The sequence below is a fragment of the Coccinella septempunctata genome, chromosome 1 (assembly GCF_907165205.1).
Source record: "Coccinella septempunctata chromosome 1, icCocSept1.1, whole genome shotgun sequence".
NCBI classification, from domain to species: Eukaryota; Metazoa; Arthropoda; class Insecta; order Coleoptera; family Coccinellidae; genus Coccinella; species Coccinella septempunctata.
The window spans coordinates 40,512,329-40,539,219 of record NC_058189.1 but is presented as its reverse complement, the minus strand read 5'-3'; the positions used below and the strand labels follow the sequence as shown (position 1 = coordinate 40,539,219).

Here is a 26,891-nt window from a genome sequence, read left to right as displayed (position 1 = left end):
CAAAAAGGTATCCACATATATAATATTACATTAGATAAAAATTCTACGTCGAGCAAAAATAACAATTAGACAATAACCTAGAAAACAATAAGCATGATAACAGAAAAACTAAATGCAGCTAGCATTATATCACTGAAAAAATGCGGACCGGAAAAACCGAAACAAGATGGTTCGGAATTTGAACGGTGTATCGGCAAAAATATCCAAACCTGTCAATCGAGACAAATAGTTATATGTCCTCATCGTTTTGTGCAACGGTGACTACAGGAAATAATTAGTACTGGCCTGCTCCAGGAAGAAAGTGTTCACGTGTCGTGTGTTATAGGGTGCGATAACCAACCGAGCCTGAGATACGATATCAACGCAATCCAGTCTGCTATTAACAAGCTTGTGGGCAAACTACATCAGCCATTCTTCTCCGATCTTCAAGTGGTATCAAATTCATCCTGCGGTACATCTCCGTTGAATCCAATACAGAGGGGAAGAAACTAGTACGACAGCATCTGAGAAATCTCCTCTGAACACTCTCCAATTTATCGATATATATTCCGAACCGCGGCCTCAGGATGCTATTGACTTAGGATAAATAGAGTGTACGCAATACCATGGGACTACTAAACTCATATGAGGTTCTGAAGATGAAGTCGAGCATGCTATTCGCTTTTTTCGTAATGCTGTATATGTGTTGATCAAAAAGCAGCTTAGAATCCAGTGTAATCCCAAGATCACGCACGGAATCAACATTTGAAATTATATGGTTGGAAATAGTATAGGAGGGCAAGACTACATATATCAGACTTTCTAGTGAGAGTGATGGAGCAACATTTGGAAATGTTCAGGAATAATTGATTTCTCTCGCAAAATAAGGCGAACCTATTCAAGTCTTCTTGCATGTTTAATCTATCCGCAGAATTGCGAATAGAGAGGAATATTTTTAGGTCATCAGCATACATGAGAAACTTGCAAAATCGAAAGCAAGTAACGATATCGTTAACGTAGAGTATGAACAACAGTGGACCAAGATGTGAGCCTTGAGGCACACCCGAAGTTATGAGAATATATTCGGAACAGTATTGGCCCAATACTACACTCTGAGATCTATTCCTAAGGTAAGACTTCAACCATCTTAGAAAACTTCCATGCACACCCAGCAAGCTTGGAAATCAATATTGAATGATCAATTTTATCGAAGGCCTTGCTGATGTCTGTATAGACAGAATTCATCCTATAACGAAGTGGATCTTGAATCTTTATAAATTTAGTCAATGTACGAGTTCAGAAACGTTTGCCAACCTTGTAAATATTCGACTGCACTCTTACAATGGAAACGTATTTTTTTTTAAATTATATTTGTGCCTTTCGGTTGCCTTAAGCATTTTAGAATTCTTGGAATGTCGCTGACTCTCAAATCCAAGTGATATTAAATAGTTATTTGTGCAACCAGTTGGGAAACGCATTATTTTTCGTAATGAGAGTATTTCTGCGCAACGAAAGAAGCTAGTTGTGCAAAAGAAATCGAATTACGAAAAATAGTGTTTCCCAACGTGTTTTACACATTATTTTTTCTAATTTTGAATAGAATGAGACTATTTGAATTCAAATGAAAAGTACCAGAAACGTCTTCACAAGCGAGAATTCGTAGAAATTTGTTTTTCACTTCGTTGCTGTGGAAGCAAGTATAGTTTAGTGTCATATTTCGTAATTTTGATAGTGCTTGTTTTTATCATAGACAACTTATAGATGGGAAACTCTCCCTCTAATGTTTGGGTTTAATACGCCCCCTGGTGGGTGTTGAAAGAGTTATTTGTAAAAATGCTGCCAACTGGCGGTGATAAATGGTACTAATTGGCGCGAAAATTTAAAATAGCCTCACCTTTCTGATTCTTTCAATTTATTTCCTATTTTGAATTCTAAATCACTCACTCAAAATATGATAATATGATCTTATCGAATTTTTTTCGAATGATATATTATCATAATAGTGAGTATGAGTGGTTGGACATGTAAAGGCACTAAGAAAAACGAAAATTGAAAAAACCAAACATTATATTTTCTATTCTGATAAGTCAGTCTTTTCAGTAAAATTTTTTCGTGAATGTTCATCATCACCCTTTTCTTGACTGCTCCTCGTCTCAATAAGTGGATGGAATTTGAACAGCCAGGAGGTTCCCCTATCATCAGATCATTGTTGCCTTCATGGATCTCTGGAACATTCGTACATTCTTGCATTTCCAGAACATCATCACTTTCATCTGAAAATTTATTAATTTATTACTTGAAATAAATAGTTAACGAAACAGTTATGTAATAACCAATTCGGTTACCACAAATCCATGTCATATCAATTCATTCAACTCACCAGGAAGAAACCAGGACGGGTCCTTTTCGGCCCTCTGTTTTGTGATTTTTTGGAAAATGTCTATCACAAACAAGATATGTTTTCCGTATCTGTTGTGGTGTTTTATTTTTTAGGATAGAATTATTCACTTTTTCCACCCAAAGTTTGAAGAGAGTAGGATATTTTTCTGGATTCAGAAACCGATGACGCTTGCATGTCCTATCCTCACAATTTGGAACACAACACTTAGGTTTCAACCTCATATTTCTTTCCATGTTGAAATTTAGAATATTCCAATATTCGCTCACCCGGCTAACCAAAAACTCAATGTTATCCCTGTGACAGTTCAACAGTGAAAGACAGAGCATAGACAACTTAAGTTGTCTATGAGACAGAGGAAATGGAAATCACAGAACACACCCACTTGACTTACTTTATGATGGAAATCGTAACGAAAGACCGAAAACCACGATGCGAGCGCTGTCTGGTGGGTGTTGATGAAATTAAAATCACCTCCAAACGTTTAGTAGGAGAGTTTCCCATCTATAAGTTGTCTATGGTTTTTATTGTCAAGAGGTGGAGAATTATAATCGTCTTTCTTTTCGCCAAATTTGGTTTATGGAGTGAACAGGAACGGATTTTCCATTTGAACGAAAAAGTTTTGCTAGCGTATTTTCAAGAAAAAAAAAGAATGAAGAATTCAATCTTGTGGAGCTTATATTCGATGTTAAGAACCGAATTGTGCTTGAAAAGAAATATTGACATTAAGAAGAATACAAATTAACTGGCTTTTTTGAAACGTCATTTTGAAGGTTACCAGCCTAAAAAGTCAAAACTTTTGAGTAAAGAAAAATTGCAAATTTCCTGAAAGAAGCTTCCGATGAGCAATATTTGATGCACAACGTAGCATTGATTGTTGGAGTTGCTGGAGCTTGCCGAAAAGGTGAACTGACTTTTCTTCGAGTAGAAAATGTAGTTTTTCAGGAGGAATTTGCTAAAGTAACCATTCCCAATACAAAGACGAAAGTATGCCGATAATTTGCTATAACCGCTGGAGCTTTAGACGGTATAAATAGCATATAAATGGTAAAGAAATACTTTATGCTAAAGCAATCAAATGTTAAGCATGACAGATTTTTTGTCAAATATTCAAATGGAAAATGTAGGGTTGAACCTGTAGGTATTAACACAAATCTTTGTTTGTCTACTGGTCACTGTTTTCGGCGGTCATCGACTATACTCACCTTGCGAATTCTGGAGCTGATTTGCAGAGAATGGAGGATGGAAGTCTAATACAGTTACTGAAGGTTACGTGGAGAATTCCATAATTAATTAACAGAAGATTGCGACAAACATCCTAGGGGAAAATTACATGAAGAATATGCAAATTAATGCTACACAGAAAACTACGTTGTCAGCTGGGATCACTATCAATAATTGCTCAAATTGTGTTATTAATATTTATAAATAATTGTCCCATTCAAGTGTTGAAGTTACTTAATTAATAAATTTGTTGTTGTTCATAATATTTAGTATATCAAATTTAATGACATATATGAAGGTAAAGAAGTACATAGTTCAAGTAGTTTAATCTTACATTGATTCTGTACTCTTCACAATTAATAGCGAAATTTACTTTTCTTCATCAGTTGCGAAATATTTTACTTTTCGTAACTGGTTGCGAAGGGCGAAATGTTTCAAACCGAAGATGAGTTTTAAAAAGTGCCACTTTATATGTAAAAATTAGAAAAAAAATTATATTCTATTTTCAAGGTAAGTTTTGACATTATTCAAGCGTTTTTTTTTCGTGTTTCGTGCATTATATTTATGGTTTCATCACAGAACTCCTCAAATACTAATTTGTTCTGTCTAATAATAAATAAATTATTAGTCTATAGATGAAACTATAAATATAACGCACGAAACACAAAAATATCGCCTGAATACCGGGAAACGGAAGTCTCCCATCTTATTCGGGAAAACATGTATATTACATTGTTCATACGTACAAAAGCTGTAGAGGGAACTTTTTTCGGAGTTGGTTGAACAATGAGAATTTCGCTTTAAACGTTCATCTAACTGAACAGTAATATCGTTTGAGAGTATGAATCCTGATAAAGGCAACGAGATTTCGCATTATCCCTGTATTCCCGAAACGAAGTCAAGTGTGAAAAGCTAGCAGGAGGGATATGAAATTATTCCTACCTCATCCTGGTTATAAACGCTGGTCCCAATTCCAGTGGCGTCCATAGGCCCAAATCTGTGTGCGTGATGTCCCGCCAACCTTCATACTTGATAGCAGCACACGACGGCCTTGGCACATCTGAAACAAGACAGTCGCGCTTTAATACATATTCATGCTCTTTAAATGACCTGACTAATTAAACCCTACATAGTTTCCTCTATTCCCGGTCCTATTCAGAAGGGGCGGAAGCGCGCCAAGAGAAATGTGACTTTTTCTGAGAATTGATGTGAAAAATGCTAATTTATACACATTTAGCGGATTCACTTGAGCTGCATTCAATCACAATTATATATCTCACCTGAGGTAGGTATAATGTGAAGGCTTTTTTTCAATATGAACCGTTATCTTATACTCAAGCAAAGTGTCCAAGAATTATTTGTTAATAATAAGCAACCGTATTCTCCAACAAAAAATATTGCGGAAAGTTCGAAATAATTTTTTTTTCAGCGGAGCTACCGCCTATAAAGGTACGACGTACGGCTGTTAAGATTTATATTATTATCATAGAATTTGGTAGAATCAACCAAGAACCAAGAAACCACTGCTGTGAACATACTATCAAATTTTCAGTCCGGTGCTGCCCAAACTGTTATTTCCAGCACAATCAAGTTCGTTCAGAATATCCAACAACAAATTTTTTTACAATCTTACAATTCGATAAACTTATCATAATAAGTTTATGAATGAATGCCATATCGCAAACGCTACATCTGATCGAGAAAAGAGAGGAGTATGTTTTCATGTACAAAACATTGGGTTATCGAAATGTTGCCTTAAAATTGTAAAATACTGAGTTGTTTTGAAATACTTTTACACCTTCAGGTCCTCATTTTGGAACGCTCCTGATTTAAAATTCAATGATTTGCTCAGAGTTCAAGCTGAGCTCCTAAGTAGATACGAGTGTCATACCAAACCGAGTACCAAACATTATGATTTGAGATATGATATAAAATCCATTTTGAAAGTCGTACGTTTGAAGCGCTGTAGTAGATACGTTGAGGAACAATAATGAAAAAAACAATTATTCGAACTTGCAGGAATATTTTCCACAGTAGAATACAATGCTGAATTATTGATCAATCCCGTTAATACTCAATTCAATTTTGTCGTATTCCTTTTTCCTTCAATGTATATACATACATTCGTATGTATATATAATGTTCGTGGAAGTTAAATAAATTTGGAATTAAGACGTTAGATCATTCCTTTTAGCGAAGTCGCAACTTTACTGTTGCTTTTTCGAAGCTCTACAAAGAAACACATAGATCATATTATCATACAATAGTTACACTAATCGAAATTGTAACACTGTAATTTTTTTGTCATTTCTTTGCTCTTTCCTTCATTTCTTTCCACGTACCAACGTTCCTCAGAAATTACTGACATCCGCCAACTTTCCATTCGACATTCTGCGAACTTCGAAAATTCATTGAATAAATGATCGCACAAGTCAGCTGATTCCTATGTCATATGATAGAATGAATAAATATTTATGTGCTTCACTGGCGGACAGATGTATGAAAACTATATAGTTCATTCATTGTCCAATGCAGTGACATGACAGGATGGGAGTCTCCTGTTCCCAGTAGGTAAAAAAAATCAAAACGTAAAGTGTTGAGTAACACAAGTGAAACAAATATAAAATAAAAAACAAATGGACAATACCTACGCTGTAAAATAAATGATATCAACAAAATCACAAACGTTTTATTTATATTTAAATTCCGTGTCGGAATAAAGTGGCCCTGAATTATTGAAATACAGGGTCTTTCACGAGGAACCTCAACAATATTTATACGGGAAACTACTGAACGTATTTTCATGAAATTCAGCACTTATAAGTATTTCACGATGCTGATGAAATCTAAAATATTTTCAAGGCATGAGCACCTCCGGTTTTTCCGGAAATGACGTCAACTTCCGTTTTTCAAATTAGAACACCATTTTTTTATTGCAGAAATAGATTCCTTAGAAAATTTCAAGTTATTTTGATGTAACATTTTTCAGTTATGGTTGGAAAATTCTCTCTGAGCGGGAAAATTCGAAAAAAAAATCGAAAATAGAGCTCCGCTGAAACAAGAATAAATTCGAGGTTTTTGGATGGAAAATTTTCATTTTTGGGATTTTTCAAGATGTAAGATTGATGTATCCACTTTAAAAATCGAAATCGCGATTCATGATACAGGGGGTGAAAAAATCGCTTTCAAAGTTAGGGATGACAAAATCGTGAAAAATCAATTTTTTCAAATTAGAACCCCATTTTTTTATGGCAGATATTGAATCTACGTTAAAAAATAATGTGAGTGTATGCATCACATCCTTGCCCTAAAGTGGATATTTTTTGAGTTATTCACAAAATACTGTTTTTCGTCTTGAATTTTCAGCTATTTCTTCTCCCTTCACGCCAAAAAGATGAAATTTTCAGGAACTGTTACTTAAACCATGTTTTAGATTTTACTACCCTAATATGCAAGAGAAAAAAGTTACAGGTTGTTCCTAAATAGATGGCGAATTTTGATTCGAATTTGTATCGGAAACCTCTTTATTTCAACTAATCGGCCATCGGTTTTCTCTCCAGTGATAAATAAATAATTCCTTACGAACCATATGCAAAAACTTACCATGTTTTACATTCTTTTTTTTTAATGATAGATATCATTAATTACATCTGCCAAATTCCTCTTTATTCAGTAGCATTTTGTGTTTACTATTAATTTGATGATAATTCGTATTAAGTTATAAAATCGATCACTATGCCTAATTTTACCAATGAAGATTATTTAAATCTCATTCTACTTCATGGAGAATGTAATAAAGTTGTAGATAGAACGATTCGACTGTTCATTGAGAGGTTTCCTGACCGACCCAGACCAACGAGAGATACCATTAACAGAACCATGACAAATTTGAGAAATGTCGGATCTTTCGTTAAGAAAACTATATTTCATCTTTTTGGCGTGAAGGGAAAAGAAATAGCTGAAAATTCAAGACGAAAAACAGTTTTTTGTGAATAACTCAGAAAATATCCATTTTAGGGCAAGGGTGTTATGCATACACTCACATTATTTTTTAACGTAGATTCAATATCTGCCATAAAAAAATGGGGTTCTAATTTGAAAAAACTGATTTTTCACGATTTTGTCATCCCTAACTTTGAAAGCGAGTTTTTCCCCCCCTGTATCATGAATCGCGATTTCGATTTAAAGTGGATACATCAATCTAACATCTTGAAAAATCCCAAAAATGAAAATTTTCCATCCAGAAACCTCGAAGTTATTCTTGTTTCAGCGGAGCTCTATTTTCGATTTTTTTTTTCGAATTTTCCCGCTCAGAGAGAATTTTCCAACCAAAACTGAAAAATGTTACATCAAAATAACTTGAAATTTTCTAAGGAATCTATTTCTGCAATAAAAAAATTGTGTTCTAATTTGAAAAACGGAAGTTGACGTCATTTCCGGAAAAACCGGAGGTGCTCATGCCTTGAAAATATTTTAGATTTCATCAGCATCGTGAAATACTCATAAGTGCTGAATTTCATGAAAATACGTTCAGTAGTTTCCCGTATAAATATGGGTGAGGTTCCTCGTGAAACACCCTGTATAATTGAAACCTCTCTGACTCGATCTCAGTATGTGTCAATAACCTCGCAAGTTTCGATAAATTCCGTCGATAGTAATAGTAATAGTATTTATTGATCCAAAAGATACAAACAAAAATGTGTATATGTCCTTCGTAACAGATTTTGCGATTTTTTTTGTTCGAAATATAGATATTTATCTACATATCTATGTACATACCTTAGAAGATATGTAGATATTTTTTCCAAATAAATAAAATTTCCTACAAATATTCCTCCGAGCGTTTTTCTATTATTTTATATCGAAACTAGGTTATTCCAACAATTTTGGTTAGCCAGGAGAAGAAGGACCTCAGCGCACAGACGATGGCATAACAAACTGCAGAACATCAGTAAAACTAGGAATAATTCACAAGAAACACAAATTGAAAACTGATTAAAAATTCACCGAACGTTTGACCACCACCTTCTGAAAACAAGACATGCTACATGATTTCCTGGGAATAGGCCAAAGTGAATTCTAAACATTGTTTATTGATAATGGTGGTTTTCATCATGTCCATTTCTGTTTATTGAAAATAGTAGTATTTGTAATCATGCACTTCTAACAGTTTACTGTTTTCTGATGAAATGATACTGCATTCGTGGTTTTATATGAAATACCATGCAAAGGATAGATCAAAATATCGTTTGATGTAGAATGATTTATGAGCAATATCGGTGCAAATAAAACTGGATGGAAATACAGGATAGTGACATTTTTCTGTCCATTACCTGGGTCAAATAGAGCTCTTATTGTGTGGAATGATGACCAGGAAGTATTTGCTTTATGTTCATCTTAACGAATATGTAAGTAAGAAGCATTATTTCGATCTTAGAGGTTACTATACCAGACCATTAAGTCGCCTTTAATGAGCCTTCCTGAAGCCATTAGAGCCTTATTCTCACCATAATTCAGAAGTGAGGGTTGGTTCACTGCGAGGTGGAGAGAATGCTCTTATAATAGCACAATGATGGAATATCTTGACTAGTTTCAGATTCTTGATTCGCACGATTTTAAATCTGACCCCTAAACTCAAACTGGAGGTTTAAACTTTGTTGAACTTGTATATACGTCATATTTGCCCATTTATACATTTCTGTGAGACCAATATTCATCGAGAAAGCTCTTGAGTAAAATATTAATAATCAACCACGTCTCATTTCACTGAGTTCATAATTTAATTGTAACAATCCCAACAGAAGACGGCAATTTATTCTACCATGTTCGATTTTTTGTTCTCCAATTCATCGATTGTTCAATTGCGGATAGTCAAAATGAGTTTCAGCATCCACCCGAGGCTTAATTAAATTTTTGAAATCGGATCCGAAATACCTGGAATTCAATTCGTCTCTCCATTCTTCCGGTTGTAGGAAAAATAAAATCCAAATCCTCACATCGCGAATTCCATTCTGGCATCTTATTACATCTGAAGAATTTTATTGTTTCGATAAATTACATCGCCATTCCTTACCTTATTCGGGCCACTCAATCAGATTAAGTGGAAATGATTCATTTCAACGTTGCTCATCTGGTAGTAATTACAATTTTGAGTTGAAATTTGTTGATTATTGCCGCTCCCTGAGGGTAATGAAAATTTGTTTCCACTCTGTTGCGTTTTTGTCGATTCGATTTCATTCCCGAGTAATTTTTATCGTTTGCTAACTAATGAAACGAAACGATTCCGCTAAATAATTGAAGAGATTCTGTGCAACTCGATTTCGATAGAAGATGAAAATTTCACGGGCGGAAAAAAATCAGAAAAGTTGTTCTTACTTTTTTTCGTGATATTTCGCGAATACAAGTTCTTGGCAAAATAATCGATAAACTCAATAAATCGATGAAGTTACTTCTTTTATAAACGTGTTTTTTTGAGTCCCATTTTACTGATTTTTTCTCAATTGTAGGCAAATTTATATGGAATCTATCACAAGTTTTGAATTTCAAGAAAATTAGGCGTACCTACTAGGTCAATAGAAATCTTTTTTCCTACTCTAACTTTCAAACCACCTGTGGAGTGTTCCAGTTGTTCCATCTTGTGATTTCTTGTTTTATCATCATTATACTTTTCTCTCTTTTCTCAACAATTTCATTATTTTTTCATTAATATAGCTTAATTAGATATAGTGTTTTCAGTAAAACATTACATTTCACAATTTCTTTATGGTTATGACTGTAGGTTAGGTTAAGGACTGCTGAACCGACACTTTCGATCCGTATAGGAAAGTCAGAAGAAGAGAGTGGCAGGCTCTGTGTATCAGAAGAAGGAACAGCTGAACACATGGTATGCAAGTGTCCAGAGCTGGCTGGCCTATTAAAGACCAATCATATGAGGAAACCGGTCCTGGATACTCACGAGGTAACGGCAAAGGCTCCTAAAGAATTTGTCGGTTTTATCAACACCATTGAGGACCTCAATGGTGCCATCATTCATGCCAAGACGAATTGCAACTTTAGCCATGCATGGGGAGGTCTTTTATGTTTTTCACTTTGTGTTCAGTATTTTTATGTTCGGATTTTGAGTTGACTTTATAAACGTACTGTTATATCTATAGCGGAATTGTAGATGTGCAATGTTTTTCTGAAAACCCCGTATCTTTCACAAAAATTGAGATATTGCAAGACATGAAAAACGGAAATATTAAGGAAAGATGCGTCTTGATGACAAAACAAGAAAAAAAAGGTTTAACAACTAGAACACTCCACAGGTGGTTTGAAAGTTAAAGAGATTTCGTTTCAACCAGTACAAAATGATCTACGCCTAATTTTCTCGAAATTCAAAACTCATCGGACTCAAAATAACACATTTATGAATGCAAAAACTTCATGGATTAATTGAATGGATCGATTATTTTGCCGATGAGTGTATGTTTCACATACATGGTGTTCCAAGAAAATGTGTCCACGTCTCTAGGATAGGAATAACTGGAAAATAATTGGGGTTTGCTTAGTAGAAATGTTCGTACCGCTGTCCTTATTGAAGAAAAAAAAAATATACACATTTTTTACAATTTTGCCGAAACTACTGGCAACATGTAAGTTCGAGATGAAAAATGAATGAAAAATTTCGATTCAACACCACCTTCCCGTCTGTGGGGAATTAAATGAGCCGATATGAATAGAAACCTGAATTCAATCAGTTCCACATCTCGTCTTCCGATATAAAATTCACAAAAGACTATAAACCGGAAGTCCATTAAGTTAAGGATCTTCTGCAGCTGCAGATAGATATGGAAAAGTTTTACGTATCATTTTATCTTCCTTGAACTCCACGAAGATTTTGATTCTAGTTTGTTAGGAGAAGTCGAGAAATCCTCTTCCAACAAAGAACGTAATCCAAATAATTGCCAGAGCAGACTTCGCTTTATTGAAAAGCTACTTTCCTCCAGGGTGCAGAATGTGAGCTTCGATCTCAGCTTTTCTTGAACCTCGCTTACTTAGTTGGCAAGCCGGTGGTATTACGACAGTTTATAGTGTTTTTAATTCGGGTATGAACGTCAGTGAAGACAAAACCTCGCCGAATACTCTTTCTCTGTTGAAATTCGTGAACTCGGAATCACAACACAAAGATACCAGAAAAAGTAAATTGCTTTTTAAATTGGTTTTCATCAATTCTTTCCCTGAAATTAATCTGTTGAAGTTTTGATTATACGCCTGAAAACAAGTGATTTGTATGTAAATGGGTTGGAAATTGTTAATTTGGGGAAATAAGCTAAGTCGGCGTCAATTCCTAACAATTTTTGCTATGTTTTGTGAATGAATATTAAGGGATTAGAGCTCCTACCTAGGTTCGTATGGAAAATTAGGTCATTTTCTACATGCGGTAGGTAATTTCGAAATTAAACCGAAAACTTGAGATGCATCTTGCAAAAAATTTCGACATAAATAATTTATAGTGATTGTTTTGTCGCTAATGGCACAATACTTGTGGAATATTTTTGGGTAGGATGTTTATTTCAATTCCAAAATTATTATACGTTGCAAAAAGGTTGATATATGTACTTCAAAATTACATTCATCTAGCAAGAAGGTGAAAAATTCCGACAAAGGGTATGCAGGACTTTTTTGGAAATTTCCATATTTCTTATTATATTGATTTCATTAGGAGGATAATTCATTTGTTATACCGAGATAACGAGAAGAGTTTCCTTTCAATACCAAAGAAGGAAAAGGATAAAAAACTTATTTTCTTCTAGTGATTGCGTTTAAATTTCTGTAGTTCTGTAGTATATGAAGATACATAAAAACAAAAACATTATACAGGGTGATTCGTTGAGAAATCTGGGATGATAAGGCCATCGCTAGGGGGTGGGCAGGATAGGCGGCCGCCTAGAGCGCAAGGATTTAGAGCGGAATTTTGAGCGTAGTCAAGAAAAAATTCAGTGTATGTGAAAATTTTAAGAACAGAGTGAAAATGAATGCAATTCAGTCAGCAACAAGACGGAAAGAATAATTTTGAACCGAATCATTTCGTTGATATTCATCTCATCATGTATAGAGGCTGTTCTCAAATAAGTGCGAAAGTTTCTATATAGAGTGATTCCTTTTTGCATATTAAAGGGTTTATTTAATATAAACTAATGCTCTCAGGCCTTTCGTTGTTAATTTACACGCTTTAAAATATGGGAAAAACCAAAAACGTATTATTTTTTTATTACAAGTGCTAGACATTTGAAGGAATGGCATTTTGTGGAAATGTTTTACCGATAAAACGGCTTCCTATGAATATTTTTCCAATTTTGTTGTGATTCCTTGAAGGGGTGAAACATGTATCCACGATTTCATTTTTTACTAGAAATTTCATATTTGAAAGAATTCTCAATATAAAAATATGTATTGAAGAGAGAACAATTCATTGAGAATATTTTATGACTCTTGTGTCATAACCGTGAAAGCAATTATAGTTTACTAACAAAAAATAAAATGCAACGTTTGTGCATAAACGGATCTGAACGGAGTTGAAAAATCTAGTCGCTTAGAATACTATTATAGCCTTCTTATTGGTAAAATGCCCACAGAAATGCAATTCCTTCAACTCCACAGCACTCTCGAGACAAATAATTTAAAAAAAATTTATCATTATCTCGTAACACTTTGTATCTATATATTATTCACGTTTCATCAATTATAAAAGTATTTTAAATGTTTTGTACTTGTAGTTCGAAACTATGCTGATTTTTGTTGATGATATGGTACGTTATGGTCCTAATGAGAAAACTTGAAGACGTGGGTGATATCTTGTATTCAAAAAAGATTAATCAAATAAATGAAAAACTATATTCCGAAATTCATTTCATTCGACAGAAATGTTTGTGAGATAGAACTAAAAATAATTTTTTTTATGGTTTTTCAACTGCCTTCATCTGTTGAACCGAGCCGATTCGAAAAATTTTGGTAAAGGAAAAAAGTGTTTATTTTGACCTCGAGAATCTACTGTTAAAATATTTGTACGAGTCAAAGACTCACCCAGTAAATGTAAACTTTTATCTTTCGGAGTGAGCTCTGTGAATGAATCCCTAAACTGAGCCGATTCGGAAAAAATGGTAAGGGAAAAAATGTTTCTTTGGACCTCAAGAATTTAATGTTAAAACATTTTCACGAGTCAAAGACTAACCTTGTATATTATAATATAAACTCGAAAATAAGCCGATTGAAACCAAAAATTTGAAAATCTTTGGGAGGCACTCTATTCATAACAAATCTGAAATTAATATCACTATTATAAATTATACTTCCAAAAAATAAATGCAAAACATTAACTAATAGATTAACTAGAGTATTTGTTATAATTATAATTAGATTTAAATATTCCGCTTTCACAAAACGTTGTGAACCACGATACTACGAGACTTTTACGAGACAAGACTTCTTATCGGCGAGACTTCTGTAAAGTTTCGTCTCGTGGGCATCATTAGTTAATGAATAACTTATTTGTTCAATTTCTTTCATAAATTCGAGGTATATTCAAGAAATCAACATGGGTACTTGCGGGGTAAAACCACCATCACGGCTCTCTATGAGTTGACATCAGGTATATAGGTTGAGACGCTTGAACAGGATGAGTTGCCTATTGGACTTTTTCTGGACTTATCCAAGGCCTTTGATTGCGTGAGTCACCAGAAATTATTAAACAAATTGGAACTTTATGGCATTCGTGATAATCAACTTGAATTATTACGTAGTTACCTGAGCAATAGAATGCAGAGAGTTTCAGTTAACACTGGCGATAAGGTTCACACGTCCAAAGATGAGATTATTAATATGGGTGTACCCCAGGGGAACATTTTGGAGCCCCTACTTTTTATTTTATATATAAATAAGCAGCACTGTATAGTATTGTCCAAACATTGGTTAATATTCTTATGTTTGTGGATGACGCAAATTCACTTATTAGAAAGGAAGACATAAAATCGCGGATAGTTTTTGATCTTATCAGTAATTGGTGTAGTCAAAACGGACTCCTTCTCAATGTGGATAAAACTGAGTTCATTATGTTGAAGACTAATAGGGAAAATTTTCCAGAATATATCCATTTCAATAATACTATCGTTGAAATAGCACAATCCACCAAATTCTTGGGAGTTCATGTCGATAATAAATTGAATTGGTCGGAAGATATACATCAGTTGAGTAAAAAACTAAATAGTGCTCTGTATATGATAAGGGTGTTATCCCGACCTGTAGACAGACAACTTTTAAGATCCATCTATTTCTCAAGAAATACCATACCTAAGTATGGAATAGTGATTTGGGGTGGTGGTTCTGATGGCTGTAAATTATTTCTTATTCAAAAATATGCTTTGAGATCTATGCTTGGTCTAAAATATAGAGAATGGAATTTTCACTTTTTATGGACTATACGTTCTGGAAAGCATACTTTTTATGAAAAAAAATCCACATTATTTTGAGTATTTAAAAAATCATAATAACGCAAGACGTACTATACCCTTTTTATTTCCAATACATAAAAGGACTCTGACTGGAAAAAACACTAAGTATATATGTATAAAATTCTATAATAGTGATATATAGTAGTAATAAGAATATTTTGAATATATGTAGTGCATTTCACGAAATTGAAAAGAACAACTCACAAATTTAATTATAGAACCTTACTCGATTTCAGAATTTTTATACTATTCCTATGTGAACACTATAGTATAATCTGTTCTGTTTTTTCTTTTGTTGACGGTTTCTCTTTTTTTTTTGTATATTTGTATTGAAAATTTTGAGAATAAAATTTTTGTTATTGTTATTGTTATAACTATCCCAAGAAGATGTGGGATGTTTTTATTACATAATCAAACAACCGCTTACATACACTCACACTCTTGATATAGCGATTTCTCTCAGGGTTTGCCTTTTCAAGATTGTTCGCTTCACACCGACACAAAAAAAATAAGGGAAATGGAAAAATATTCAAGTGGAAAGGAATTAAGAGGTTTCATTAGGGCAGAAGCACAGATGAGACTGCTGAATACATTATATTCATCTGAAGCAATCAGTATTACAACTCAATACTGAGATAATTCACCTAGGACACCAACGCCAAGCCTTCTATTTATTTGGTACAGTAGGTACAGTGATCCCTACCCGTCGACTCGTGACAAATCTATCAGCGGGTTTTCAACTCGCCTGAGAAGAATGGACAATTGACTGAAATTTTCATCGCGCATTTATAAAAAAGGAAAAAATTCACTGCAAAAAGCTGATTTCAATTGTATGTTCTTCAAAAATGAAAAGTAAATCGAACTTGCTATGTTAGGTTTAGAGCCATGAAAGAAAAGCTTCAGCAGATTTTGATTATTCTTCACGAATCAAGAATATCGTTTCGTTGAATATCGTCATGAGCAAGATGATATTTTTTGAGGAGCTGTGAAATACTGCGTGAATCTTGTGTCGGAGTTCGCATTTATGTTTTTCAATAAGGTAAAATATATCCCATATAAGTAGAAGCGAAATGAAAAAAAAATCGATATAAGCTTCAATATCAGCTGGAGAGCTTCAAAACCCGGATTACACATATTATATTGGAAAGAGAGCGACAAGCTTCCTATTTTATGCGCGATTCATAGTGGAAGCTCCGCTGATAAGAAAACCATTTCTCATAGCAGCCACTTTCATTACTCGGATCTTCGAAGACTCGGCATCATCAACTCTAGTACTAATAAAAATGTCTAATTCCAGCCTTATGACTCTGGCCCAGACCTAGTCCCGCGCCAAAGAGCCAATATCAATAAATGAAATTTTATTTTTATTATGCTGTAGGCATCGCTCCTAGTCAATACGAGAGCTTTTCCATTCAAAAGCACCCTATATTGATATTTCGTTGGAGACCGATAGCGAATTTATATTCCCGTATTAAAAAATAATATTTGAATAATGTAGGTAGCGAGGAGCTCATGTTATATGCCCATACACCGTTCGGGTTTTTCTACATTTCCAACGACACAATGGAAGTTTAAATATGATTTGCTGTGTTCCTGTTGCACGGGGAATTGCTCGGAAAAATGGAAATTGAAGGCTGTGTTGACAATGAGGTCCAAAATGTAATACTCTGCGAGAGCATGAATGGAAGCTGATTATAGGAATTCGCGGTTGGAGTTTCCGCTCGAGTTATAAGCGATATTCTTAGGAAGGATTCTCACAATGGCGCTTACGCCATGAGGAAAATTAATATTCTTGTGTTGACTTGGACAAATGTAAATGTGTATTCCATCTCGAAAAATTTCGTTCATGCAGTGTGACTAGGCGACTGTCAAAGAGTTTTTGATATAGGTAGAGAGTGAATAAAGAATAACGCCCCAAATTCATATCCTCGATATTACGATTTGCTTTTTTGCAGAAAACTGCTCGAGCAACTCAATTTCCATTTAAGCTAATGTAATTTGTCATGTATAATTGAGAAGCTCATCATGAACCCTCTAGAAGAGGTGGGGGTAGTTGAGTTTTTTTTTAAATAGCAACTCTAACTTACCAGAAATTGAACATTTTGTTGCTGGGGATGATACGGTTATTAATAGGATTTTCTAATACTTGGAAGTAAACAACCTTCAATTGAAAAATAATTGTGAACGCACATGGTTAAATAAGAAAATGCTAATTATGATGCAATAAATCAGCATTTTTCATCTTTTCCGTGGTCGACTATCCTAATAAACCATGACATCAATGAAGATGTGGAAATATTGCACAATAATGTTAACAAAACTATTGAAGCCTTTGTTCCTAAGAAAACCATTGACGGAAAATTCCCAAAGTTTTATTTCCAACAAATTATCAGACTCATCAAATTAAAAATATGGTGCTCATAAAAAATGGAAAATCTACAATACTACCTGCGACCTCATCCGTTACAGATCTTTGCGTGTCCTGTCGGAGACACTTAAAAGGAACGACTATTCCAAGTACATTACTTACCTGGAAGATCAAACTTCACATGACCTCAAGTTGATATTCAATATGACACCGATAAAGAACTAAACCGGAAGCAGCACATTTCCTTCTGCAATGACATTAGGCGTGGTTGATGAGAAAAAATTTGGTATACGGTATCCTTTTTAGTGACTGCTCAAAAGTTTATATCGGTCAAACAAACCAATATTTAGAAGCTAGAACAAAACAACATAGAAACGATTTAAAAGTTTTAAAAAATAAAGATAAAACCGCTCTATGTCACCACTTTTTAAGATAAATCATCTCATCGATTATGAAAATGTAAAAATCTATGATAAAGAAAAAAATCACAAAAAGAAAAATATTCTTGAGATGATTCACTTCAATTGAAACAACAGCATTAATTTTTGGTCAGACACCGAGCACCTAAGTATATTATATGATAGTTAATTAATAGTAGAGAGTATTATATTTCTCATTCATATTTCTACAAAAATCTCACACTCCTTATTTAACAAACTAACTGAATTATATACAGATAAAATTCGAATCATAACAATATATTATGATGTTTTATTTTGTATAGAGACCGTTTGCAAAGAAGAAGAATTAGGTTACTAAGAAAGTGAGGTTATTGTACATCGCTTATCATATTTCATGTTCCCGTGGTAGAGAAGCTTATAAATAAAAAAAAAAATTGTCAATACTTGCATTGTTGTATTAAGTGCCTCAATGAAATTCCATTCTTATGCCTGTAGTTATGTATTTCAATTTTGGATGACTTAAGGATTAACATATTTTATTGAGGTAATCTTATTGTTGTATAGTGTTATACACATGTGCTTGTGGCTGTTGTCTGATGTTTTATGTAAGTGATAATTTTGTAGACCTGAAGGAGCAGATGAAACACTGCGAAACGTTGCTGAATGTAGAGTATTAAATAATCCAGCTTGCTGTTTTCGTCCTATTTCCCACAACACATCTATAATGAGTTTTATCAATATTTCCTTCAATCTTCAGAATCACGAAGTATAAGCCAAACCTTTGAATGAAAGTTAAGCAATCGTTTCTCATCTGCCGGTTAGATTGAAATGAAAAAATTGAATTACAAGCTGTATATGTTCGCGGAAAAAACAGCCGAAAGAAACACATGGCTTCCAAATATGATTTATTTTTATTTACCACACATTTAGCCGCGAAAATACCTGGAAGTGCTTTTTAATTGTATTACCGGGGAGCTAAATGAGAGAACCGAGCATATCAGGATACTTTTATGTTGTTGAACGTTAACATTTGGGAATTGAATTATTCTGCTCACAAAGGAAATGGCATAGAATTTATTTTCAATTAGTAAATTGAATTCTCGTTCAGCTCAAAACATTTGTATTTTTATGGAAACCAGAGTAGAAGCAACTGATGAAGCAGTCGGCATGGAAATTTTCAAATGACACCGAAATATCGATTTTTCAATTTTTGACTGCGGCAGAGTGTCTGAATGGTAAATTGAGTTATGCCGAATCCAGCCAATTGGATGCAGTGTATCGGTTATAGAGGGTGTTTAAAAAAAAGTGACTCTGCTTCTAAGATAAATAAAAAGTGAAAATAAATTTGCTCTATAAAAAATTTTCGTGACGCCATCCGTATTTAAGATACAGGGCGTTGATGAAAAAAAATTCATGCACATTTTTCATGATATTGCCGAAACTACTGGCAGTATCGATGGAGTCTCATTGAGGCGACAAAAAATTTTTAATTTATATGATGCATACTAATTAAAGATAATAATAATTCGTTTTTACCAACAACGGTCATTATTTCATAATTTTCAATTCAAAATACCGAAAACGGTACAAAGTGTCGAGTTCGACCAAGAATACCTTTTTGGTGTGAAATTGAATGATGTTTGAGTTCACTTGAAATTTTGATGGATAAAAGTAATCTTGAAAAAGTTATTTTCGAAACTACAAACCATGCAACTAGCACCCTCTATGAGAGATAGAATAGAATAGAATAGAATAGAATAGAATAGAATAGAGTTTATTCAGCAACGCATTACAGATAGACCCGAAATTACAGCTGTGGAGTATTCACTCGGAGGTGAACGACTGTGTACAGCAAAAAATAAATCTTATTCTATACGGTTATGAACAAATTAACAATAATTTTGTCTTATTTTTTTTTTTTTTTAATATTAATACCTAACTGATATAAATTACGTTTATTTATGATTTCTGTTTAAAAAAAACTTTGACTTTATTTGGTGCCTTGACTCGCTATAAGAAATATTTGTCTGAGTTAGTGATTTTTCATGAGAATTTTTCCTCTTTCCTTTCCATTTTCTCCTCTTAATCGGTTTTATTATCCTCTTCGGCTTCAATCATCCGGTCCTGGAATTTATCATATTGTTTATGAAATCTCGATTTCCTTCAATCATCCATCTCTTTACATCTTTACTGAATTTAGATTTATTTTTGATTTTTTTTATATCTTTCGGTATAACGGAGTATATTCTTGGAGCTAAATATGAACTACACCTCTGTCCAATTCTTTTTTCTGCTCTCTTTGTTTTGTAGTTATTTTCTTCTGCTCTAGTTGGGTATTTATGTTCTCTCTTTGTGATGGAAATTTTATTTTTCTGAATATTGATGAGAATTCTGTGAGCAAAGATTAATCTTAAGTCAAGTGCTTTAGATATCTGGAATATTTTCTCGCTAGAGAATGTGATTCTTTTTCCGTACATAACTTTTAGTATACATTTTTGTAGTGTATCAATACTTTTTTTGTGCCGGTCTAGAACACCCCCCCATCCTATTATACCATATGTGAGCTGAGGAACTACTAATGCATCATATATAATTTTTAGGTGTTCAGAATTTATGCTTTCTTTTATGAATTTGAATCTATAAAGGATGCCTCTCAGTTTTCTCGAGATATATGACGTATGTCCATCCCATCTGAGGTTTTCATCGATAATTATTCCTAGATATTTTGTTGCCTGTGTTTTCGCAATATTCATTTGAGGATCTATTTCTAAATCTCCTAAATTCGGAGTTCCTTTTCTATTTGAGGCAAATGTTAGGTATTTAGTCTTGCTTGTATTAACTGTAAGTTTATTTATCCTAAACCATTTAACCAGCTCCTTAAATTCATTTAATGCTTGTCTTTTCAGGCTTTCCCATGTTTCATCTTGAAACAAAATCAGCAAGTCATACGCGAAACCAATAATCTGTCCTCCACTGTCCATTTCGAAGATACCATTCAAATACAGAATGAACAAAAGCGGCCCGAGCACAGTTCCCTGTGGCACTCCATAGTTAATCTGACATTTCTTGCTGTATTTATCATTTAAATTCACTATTTGAGTTCTATCCGACAAGTAACTTTTAAGGAGATCCAGCATTTTACCTCGAAAACCATACCTTTCGAGTTTCTCTAACAGCTTGTCATGGGTGACGGTGTCGAATGCTTTTGCCAGATCTATTACAATTGCCAGAGTTGGAATTTTTTTGTCCATGTTTTCATATATTTTCGCTGTTGCTTTCTGTATAGCGTCTTCGGTCGACATACCTGAACGAAACCCGAACTGATTTCCTGATATGATATCATATTTGTTCAAGAAAGCCTCTATTCGAACCTTTATCAATCTTTCAAGGATTTTAGCTATATTGGAAATTAGAGTAATTGGTCTATAGTTTACCATACGACTTCTATCACCACCTTTGAATAAGGGTTTAACTACTCCTAATTTCAGTATATTTGGGAAACAGGCCTTTTCAAAGATCTTATTTATTATGTAAGTAAGTGGCTCAGATATTTCTTTTTGTATTTCCTTTAAAGTTTCTGCTCTTATACCATCATGTCCGCCTGATTTTTTCGATTTGAGTCTTTTTATAGTTTTCAGTACCTCTTCTTTATCGGTTGGTAGCAAGAAGAATGTTTTATCTACATATTTGTTTCTTTCTGTGAAATCGTTTGGCACAGATATTTTTTTAGCGTAATTTTCTCCTATTTTACTAAAGTATTCATTGAAATGCTCGCACATCTCTTGACTACTCTCGATCTTTACGTTATCATCAGTTTCGATGTAATTTATATTTGTTTTCGATTTGCCATCATTACTTATTTTATTTACGCAATTCCATAGTGCCTTTGAATCATTCACGTTTGCTTTTATGTTTTTTTCAAAATATTTTGTTTTGGCTTCCCTTATAAGTTTATGTAATCTATTTTTTGCTCTGGAGTAATCATTTTTTAATTGAATATTTTTTGGATCTTTTTTCGTTTCATTATATAAATTCTGTTTATTTTTTATTTCTTCCAAAATTTTTGTGGTGATATATTCTTTTCTAATTCGCTCACCTTTTTTTATATTTATGGTAGTGGTACTCTCGTTCGTGAATTTTTGTAATATATCAATGAATTTTTAAGTCATTAAATTTATATCATCATAACTGTATATTTCATGCCATTTTTCGTTTTCAAGAAGATTTCTTAATTTATCATAGTTTATATATTTTTTGCAAACAATTTTTTTCACGTTTCGTCTTATTAGTTTTTTATTAGTAAATAATAACACAGGAAAGTGGTCAGTGATCAGATTTTGCAAAATGACACCATCCACACTAGAGTTTTCTGGACTTATACCCTTTACGAAGAAATGGTCCAGACATGAACGGCTATCTGGACGAGTAATTTTATTTATGAGTGATGTGAATCCATACATACTTAGAATGCTTTTGTATTCTTCTATTTGAATTTCGTGGGATAGAAGATTTATATTTATGTCGCCAGTAAGAATATGATAAGTACAATGTTTCTCTTTCTCTAGGTATAGTGATAAGTCTTTATTGAACTCTGCGATGGGGTAATGTGGCGACTTATATATCGCAGTGAGCCTTATGTTTCTCGCTTTGTTTTTTATATTTAATTCCAACGCTGTAATATTACCAATTTTTATATTCGAGTATTCAAAATCAATGCCATTTTTAACGTACACTATCACTCCATCATTTTTGTTGTAATTACCTTCATTATAGACGTGATCGTATCCTCTTATCTTAAATAATCTTGAGTCTTCCACCTTGAACGTCTCAGTCAATGTTATGATCCAAAAACGCCTCGAATTCATTAAAATTTTTCCTTATGCTCCTGATGTTCGTTGTTAGAATTTTTAGTTCCCCGCTCAACCCCATAGAGTTCAGTTCCTTCATATCATCAATGACTATGGTATTGTAATCTTCATTCTGATACTGTTCTACGAAATTGTTAATTTTTTTTTAAATAAATTATATTCCCCTGTATCCCGAAAAGATTTTTTTTTTTTAATTTTATATATTTTTTTTCTTGTTTTTTTCCCTTTTCTTTCCTTTAAGCTGCTATCGTGTAGGACGACTTTTGAAATAATTTACTTATCTGTGGCCGATTTCTGACGGAGTTTCATGCCACTCGAATATTCCTTTTGAGGTGATTTCCTTTTACGAAGGAGTTTCTTTTTATGTGTCGTTATATGTGGCTTCAATAATTTTTCTACACGATTTCCTCTACTCGTAGTCGATGGTCCAGGTACCAAAATCAACTGCTCAGATCCGTTTTGACCCCCACCCTCCGTTGTAGGAGTCTCTGGAGCACTGTTTGGTTTATTCTCTTCCTCAGAACTCTCCAGATCCTCCAAACCATAGACTTCCCCACCCACCACCAGTTTATTGCCTCTTATGTAAGATTTTTCTGTGGAATTTGCTCTAGCCTTCAACAGAAAAGACCTGAGCCTCTTTTCTTCCTGGCGCTGTCTCAGCGTTAAATCATTTGATATCGACACAGCAGTACCCTTCAAGTTCTTTACGTGGTTGAAAATAATCCTTTTCGTCTGGTATGATACGAACTCTATCTTTATTGAACAATTTGTAGATTTTCCCAATGTATAGTAGTCACTTATATTTGATGTTTCGATTTCAGTTTTTAACAAACGATTTAACTCACCACAGAGGAGTTCCGCTGTCAGATTAGAATCTCTTGCTAAGCCAAAAACTATAATATTTTTCTTGTTCGCCCGGCGTTCAGCATCTTCGAGTCTCCTCCCTAGCTCATCATTTTCCCCCTTCAGAGCCTCATTTTCACTCTTCAATGCTTGAATTTCAAGTAGTAGTTTCACTTCTGACGCAGATATACAATTTCTAAGTTCGTTTTTGGCTTCACGAATTTCCTCTAAAAGCTGCTTCAAAGTTACCACTTCCACTTCCTGATTTATCATTCTTAAATTGTATGGTCTAGATAAGTAGTGTTTTTGGCCCCCAGATTCAGAATCGTCAGACAAAAATAAAAAAAAGGAATAATTAATGTAGAATCAACCTTTAGTATGATCGATTTCGTTATCCAATTTAGAGGAAAAAAAGACAAAGGACACACACTTCACTCCGCTGAGACCGACCAGGGAGACTTTTAAATTTCACACCAAAACAGGTAGGTCTAGGACAAGTAGGGTGTAATACCACAGAGGAAAAGAAGACACAAGGATCAACTTAAAACCGTCCTATAATCGTAGAGTGTATGGAATGCTTAATATCTACTGATGTCAGCAATATGAGAGATTCCCAGATGTCACCAGATCATGACAAACTTCAATGTTTTGATTCTATTTACGAATGTATACAAATATTAATATCTGTGTATAATTTAGAACAATTTTGGGAATCTTTCTTCCGTTGAGCAAATCTTACTCACGAATTGTCGTATTTACCATCAATGTACAGAGGAAGCACAGTCAGAATGAGAATCAAGATAATTCACCTGATTTACAATCGGAACCACTCAATACACAACCTTTCACAACCGTTCGTATCACGAGATGGGGATAAAATCAGCAATATCGCCCAAAGACTGTACAGCTGTACAGGCCCTTTATTTTGAATACGGATTGCGTTACGAAATTATTTCACGAGGCGAACCTCAAAAATTTTTCGGTTTCCTACCTAACCTAGAGACTTTCAAGAAATAATAATATTAGTTAAAAAGGAAAAAATAAACTCACTAATGCGTTGTGAATTAGACCTAAGACAAAAATTAAATGGATTATTGATTCTTGTTTTATCTCGACAAAAATGAGAGTTTTCCGCACACGAATTTAAACTTAATTAGATTTAATATTTTGTCCTATACAGGATGGCCATTTGAAAACGAAACAGACGAGATTACAGACGAAAAAAATTTTTTAGATAGAAATGCTCGGACAGGTCGATTTCTGTTTCGAGGGGGACAACTTAAGATGTAGGTTACGGACGCATAGCGCTTCAACCCTTGCTACTACAACCCTCACCCCCAATTTTTGAATAGGGAAGATGGGGTGAGTGATACCTCATTTGAAAGGTATTTTTATACTGATTTCAGCACTGTCATTGTTTTTTCATTTTATGCATTAGTTCTCGAAATATTCTTAACTAAGTATTTGAAAATGAAGTGGTGTTTTCATGGCACTTGTAGTGTTTTTTTTGTGAAAAATCGACATTTTGAGCTTCAAAACAACCATGACTGTGGCTTCCTTCCTCCAATCCACTGACATAGAAATCTTTAATCAAGATGTCGAACAAACAAAGCGTATTGCGAAGGAGCTCAATCTTGCTGAAACTCAATCTAAATTATCTTCGATATAATTTGCAGTATTTCCAATAACATGCGGTAACACTTGATCGATAGAAATCTCCAAAAAGTCCAAATACGTACATATCTCTAATCAGATTACCAGGTAATGATCTGTTCGTAATAAATAAAAAATTATCGATTCTCATTTTTTTTAAAAAGATATGAATTCAATAATCAACAAAATGAAAACATTATTGAAGCCAACTGAGAAAACACTTCATAATTAAGTCGGAAATCGTTTCACGAATTGAGACTGGAATATTTATGTGGCGTCATTAATGATTTGGTTTTCTTACCTGGTAATCTGATTAGAGATATGTACGTATTTGGACTTTTTGGAGATTTCTATCGATCAAGTGTTACCGCATGTTATTGGAAATACTGCAAATTATATCGAAGATAATTCAGATTGAGTTTCAGCAAGATTGAGCTCCTTCGCAATACGCTTTGTTTGTTCGACATCTTGATTAAAGATTTCTATGTCAGTGGATTGGAGGAAGGAAGCCCCAGTCATTGTTGTTTTGAAGCTCAAAATGTCGATTTTTCACAAAAAAACACTACAAATGCCATGAAAACACCACTTCATTTTCAAATACTTAGTTAAGAATATTTCGAGAACTAATGCATAAAATGAAAAAACAATTACTGTGCTGAAATCAGTACAAAAATACCTTTCAAATGAGGTATCACTCACCCCATCTTCCCTATTCAAAAATTGGGGGTGAGGGTTGTAGTAGTAAGGGTTGAAGCGCTATGCGTCCGTAACCTACATCTTAAGTTGTCCTCCTCGAAACAGAAATCGACCTGTCCGAGCATTTCTATCGAAAAAATTTATTTCGTCTGTAATCTCGTCCCTTTCGTTTTCAAATGGCCACCCTGTATAAATTTGCGATACCAAAAATCGAAGACTTCGCGTCAAATCAAAATTTGAAGGCTTACAAAGAAAATTTTTAATGAATTCCAGACGGACGCAGAATTTGTTAGGGTGGGCAGTTGAAAGGTATAGTAGAGTTGAAAACAATCAATGTACGCCACTAGACTGCTATCGAAAAAGTGTCTATGTACATACTGTTTTATTTCGACAACCTAGAACAAATCAAATAGAAACGGAGATAATGATCAATTTAAATTGTACTTTTTTCACACACTTTTTTCGGGCAATTCCTGTCTGCATGCCGTCAAATATTTCATGATATAATGATCAAAGTTGAAATCTCCCAATTTTCATTTTTGGTCTATAACTCGAAAGCAGAAGGATAAAGTAAAATGCAATTGATTGCATTATCAGTTTCTCGAAAAATGATAACCGCAATATAGCATTCATTTTCCTTTATCTCTGCGCCACCTATGCCGTAAAGACTGAACCAAAACCTCGCTTTCCCTGCAGACTCTTTCACTCTTTGCGGGATAGGTGGCGCATCGGGATGAGAATTTCTCAAAACGCCACCCCGATTCGCTAAAGACCAACCTCCGCTCGGAATATTCAGCGCTACACTGTACTGACGAGGGTCAATGATACCGAAACCGGTCTACATTTGCGTTTACATGTTCGACTTCTCAGGGATTCCCTACGCCTGTTCATGACTAGCTCGCATTATTGAAAGTCAATTGAGTATCAACAACAGTATATAATACTGCTAAATCTTTTGGTGGAATTATTTCA

General features: G+C 34.1%; 1 protein-coding gene and 1 long non-coding RNA gene across 2 annotated transcripts in view; both read right to left on the bottom strand.

Annotated features, from left to right (window-relative positions):
- Nucleotides 1–2,028: 2,028 nt before the first annotated feature.
- Nucleotides 2,029–2,661, bottom strand: LOC123318615. The gene is made up of 2 exons (XR_006538382.1): nt 2,360–2,661; nt 2,029–2,252 (listed from the first exon to the last, which is right to left on the bottom strand). It is a non-coding gene; the product is annotated as an uncharacterized LOC123318615 (long non-coding RNA).
- Nucleotides 2,662–4,539: 1,878 nt separating this feature from the next.
- Nucleotides 4,540–26,891, bottom strand: part of LOC123306659 — a 255,047-nt gene continuing 232,695 nt past the window's right edge. The window contains exon 3 of the mRNA XM_044888763.1: nt 4,540–4,661. Within this exon, the coding sequence (XP_044744698.1) occupies nt 4,540–4,661 (122 nt within the window). The remainder of the gene's footprint in view (nt 4,662–26,891) is intronic.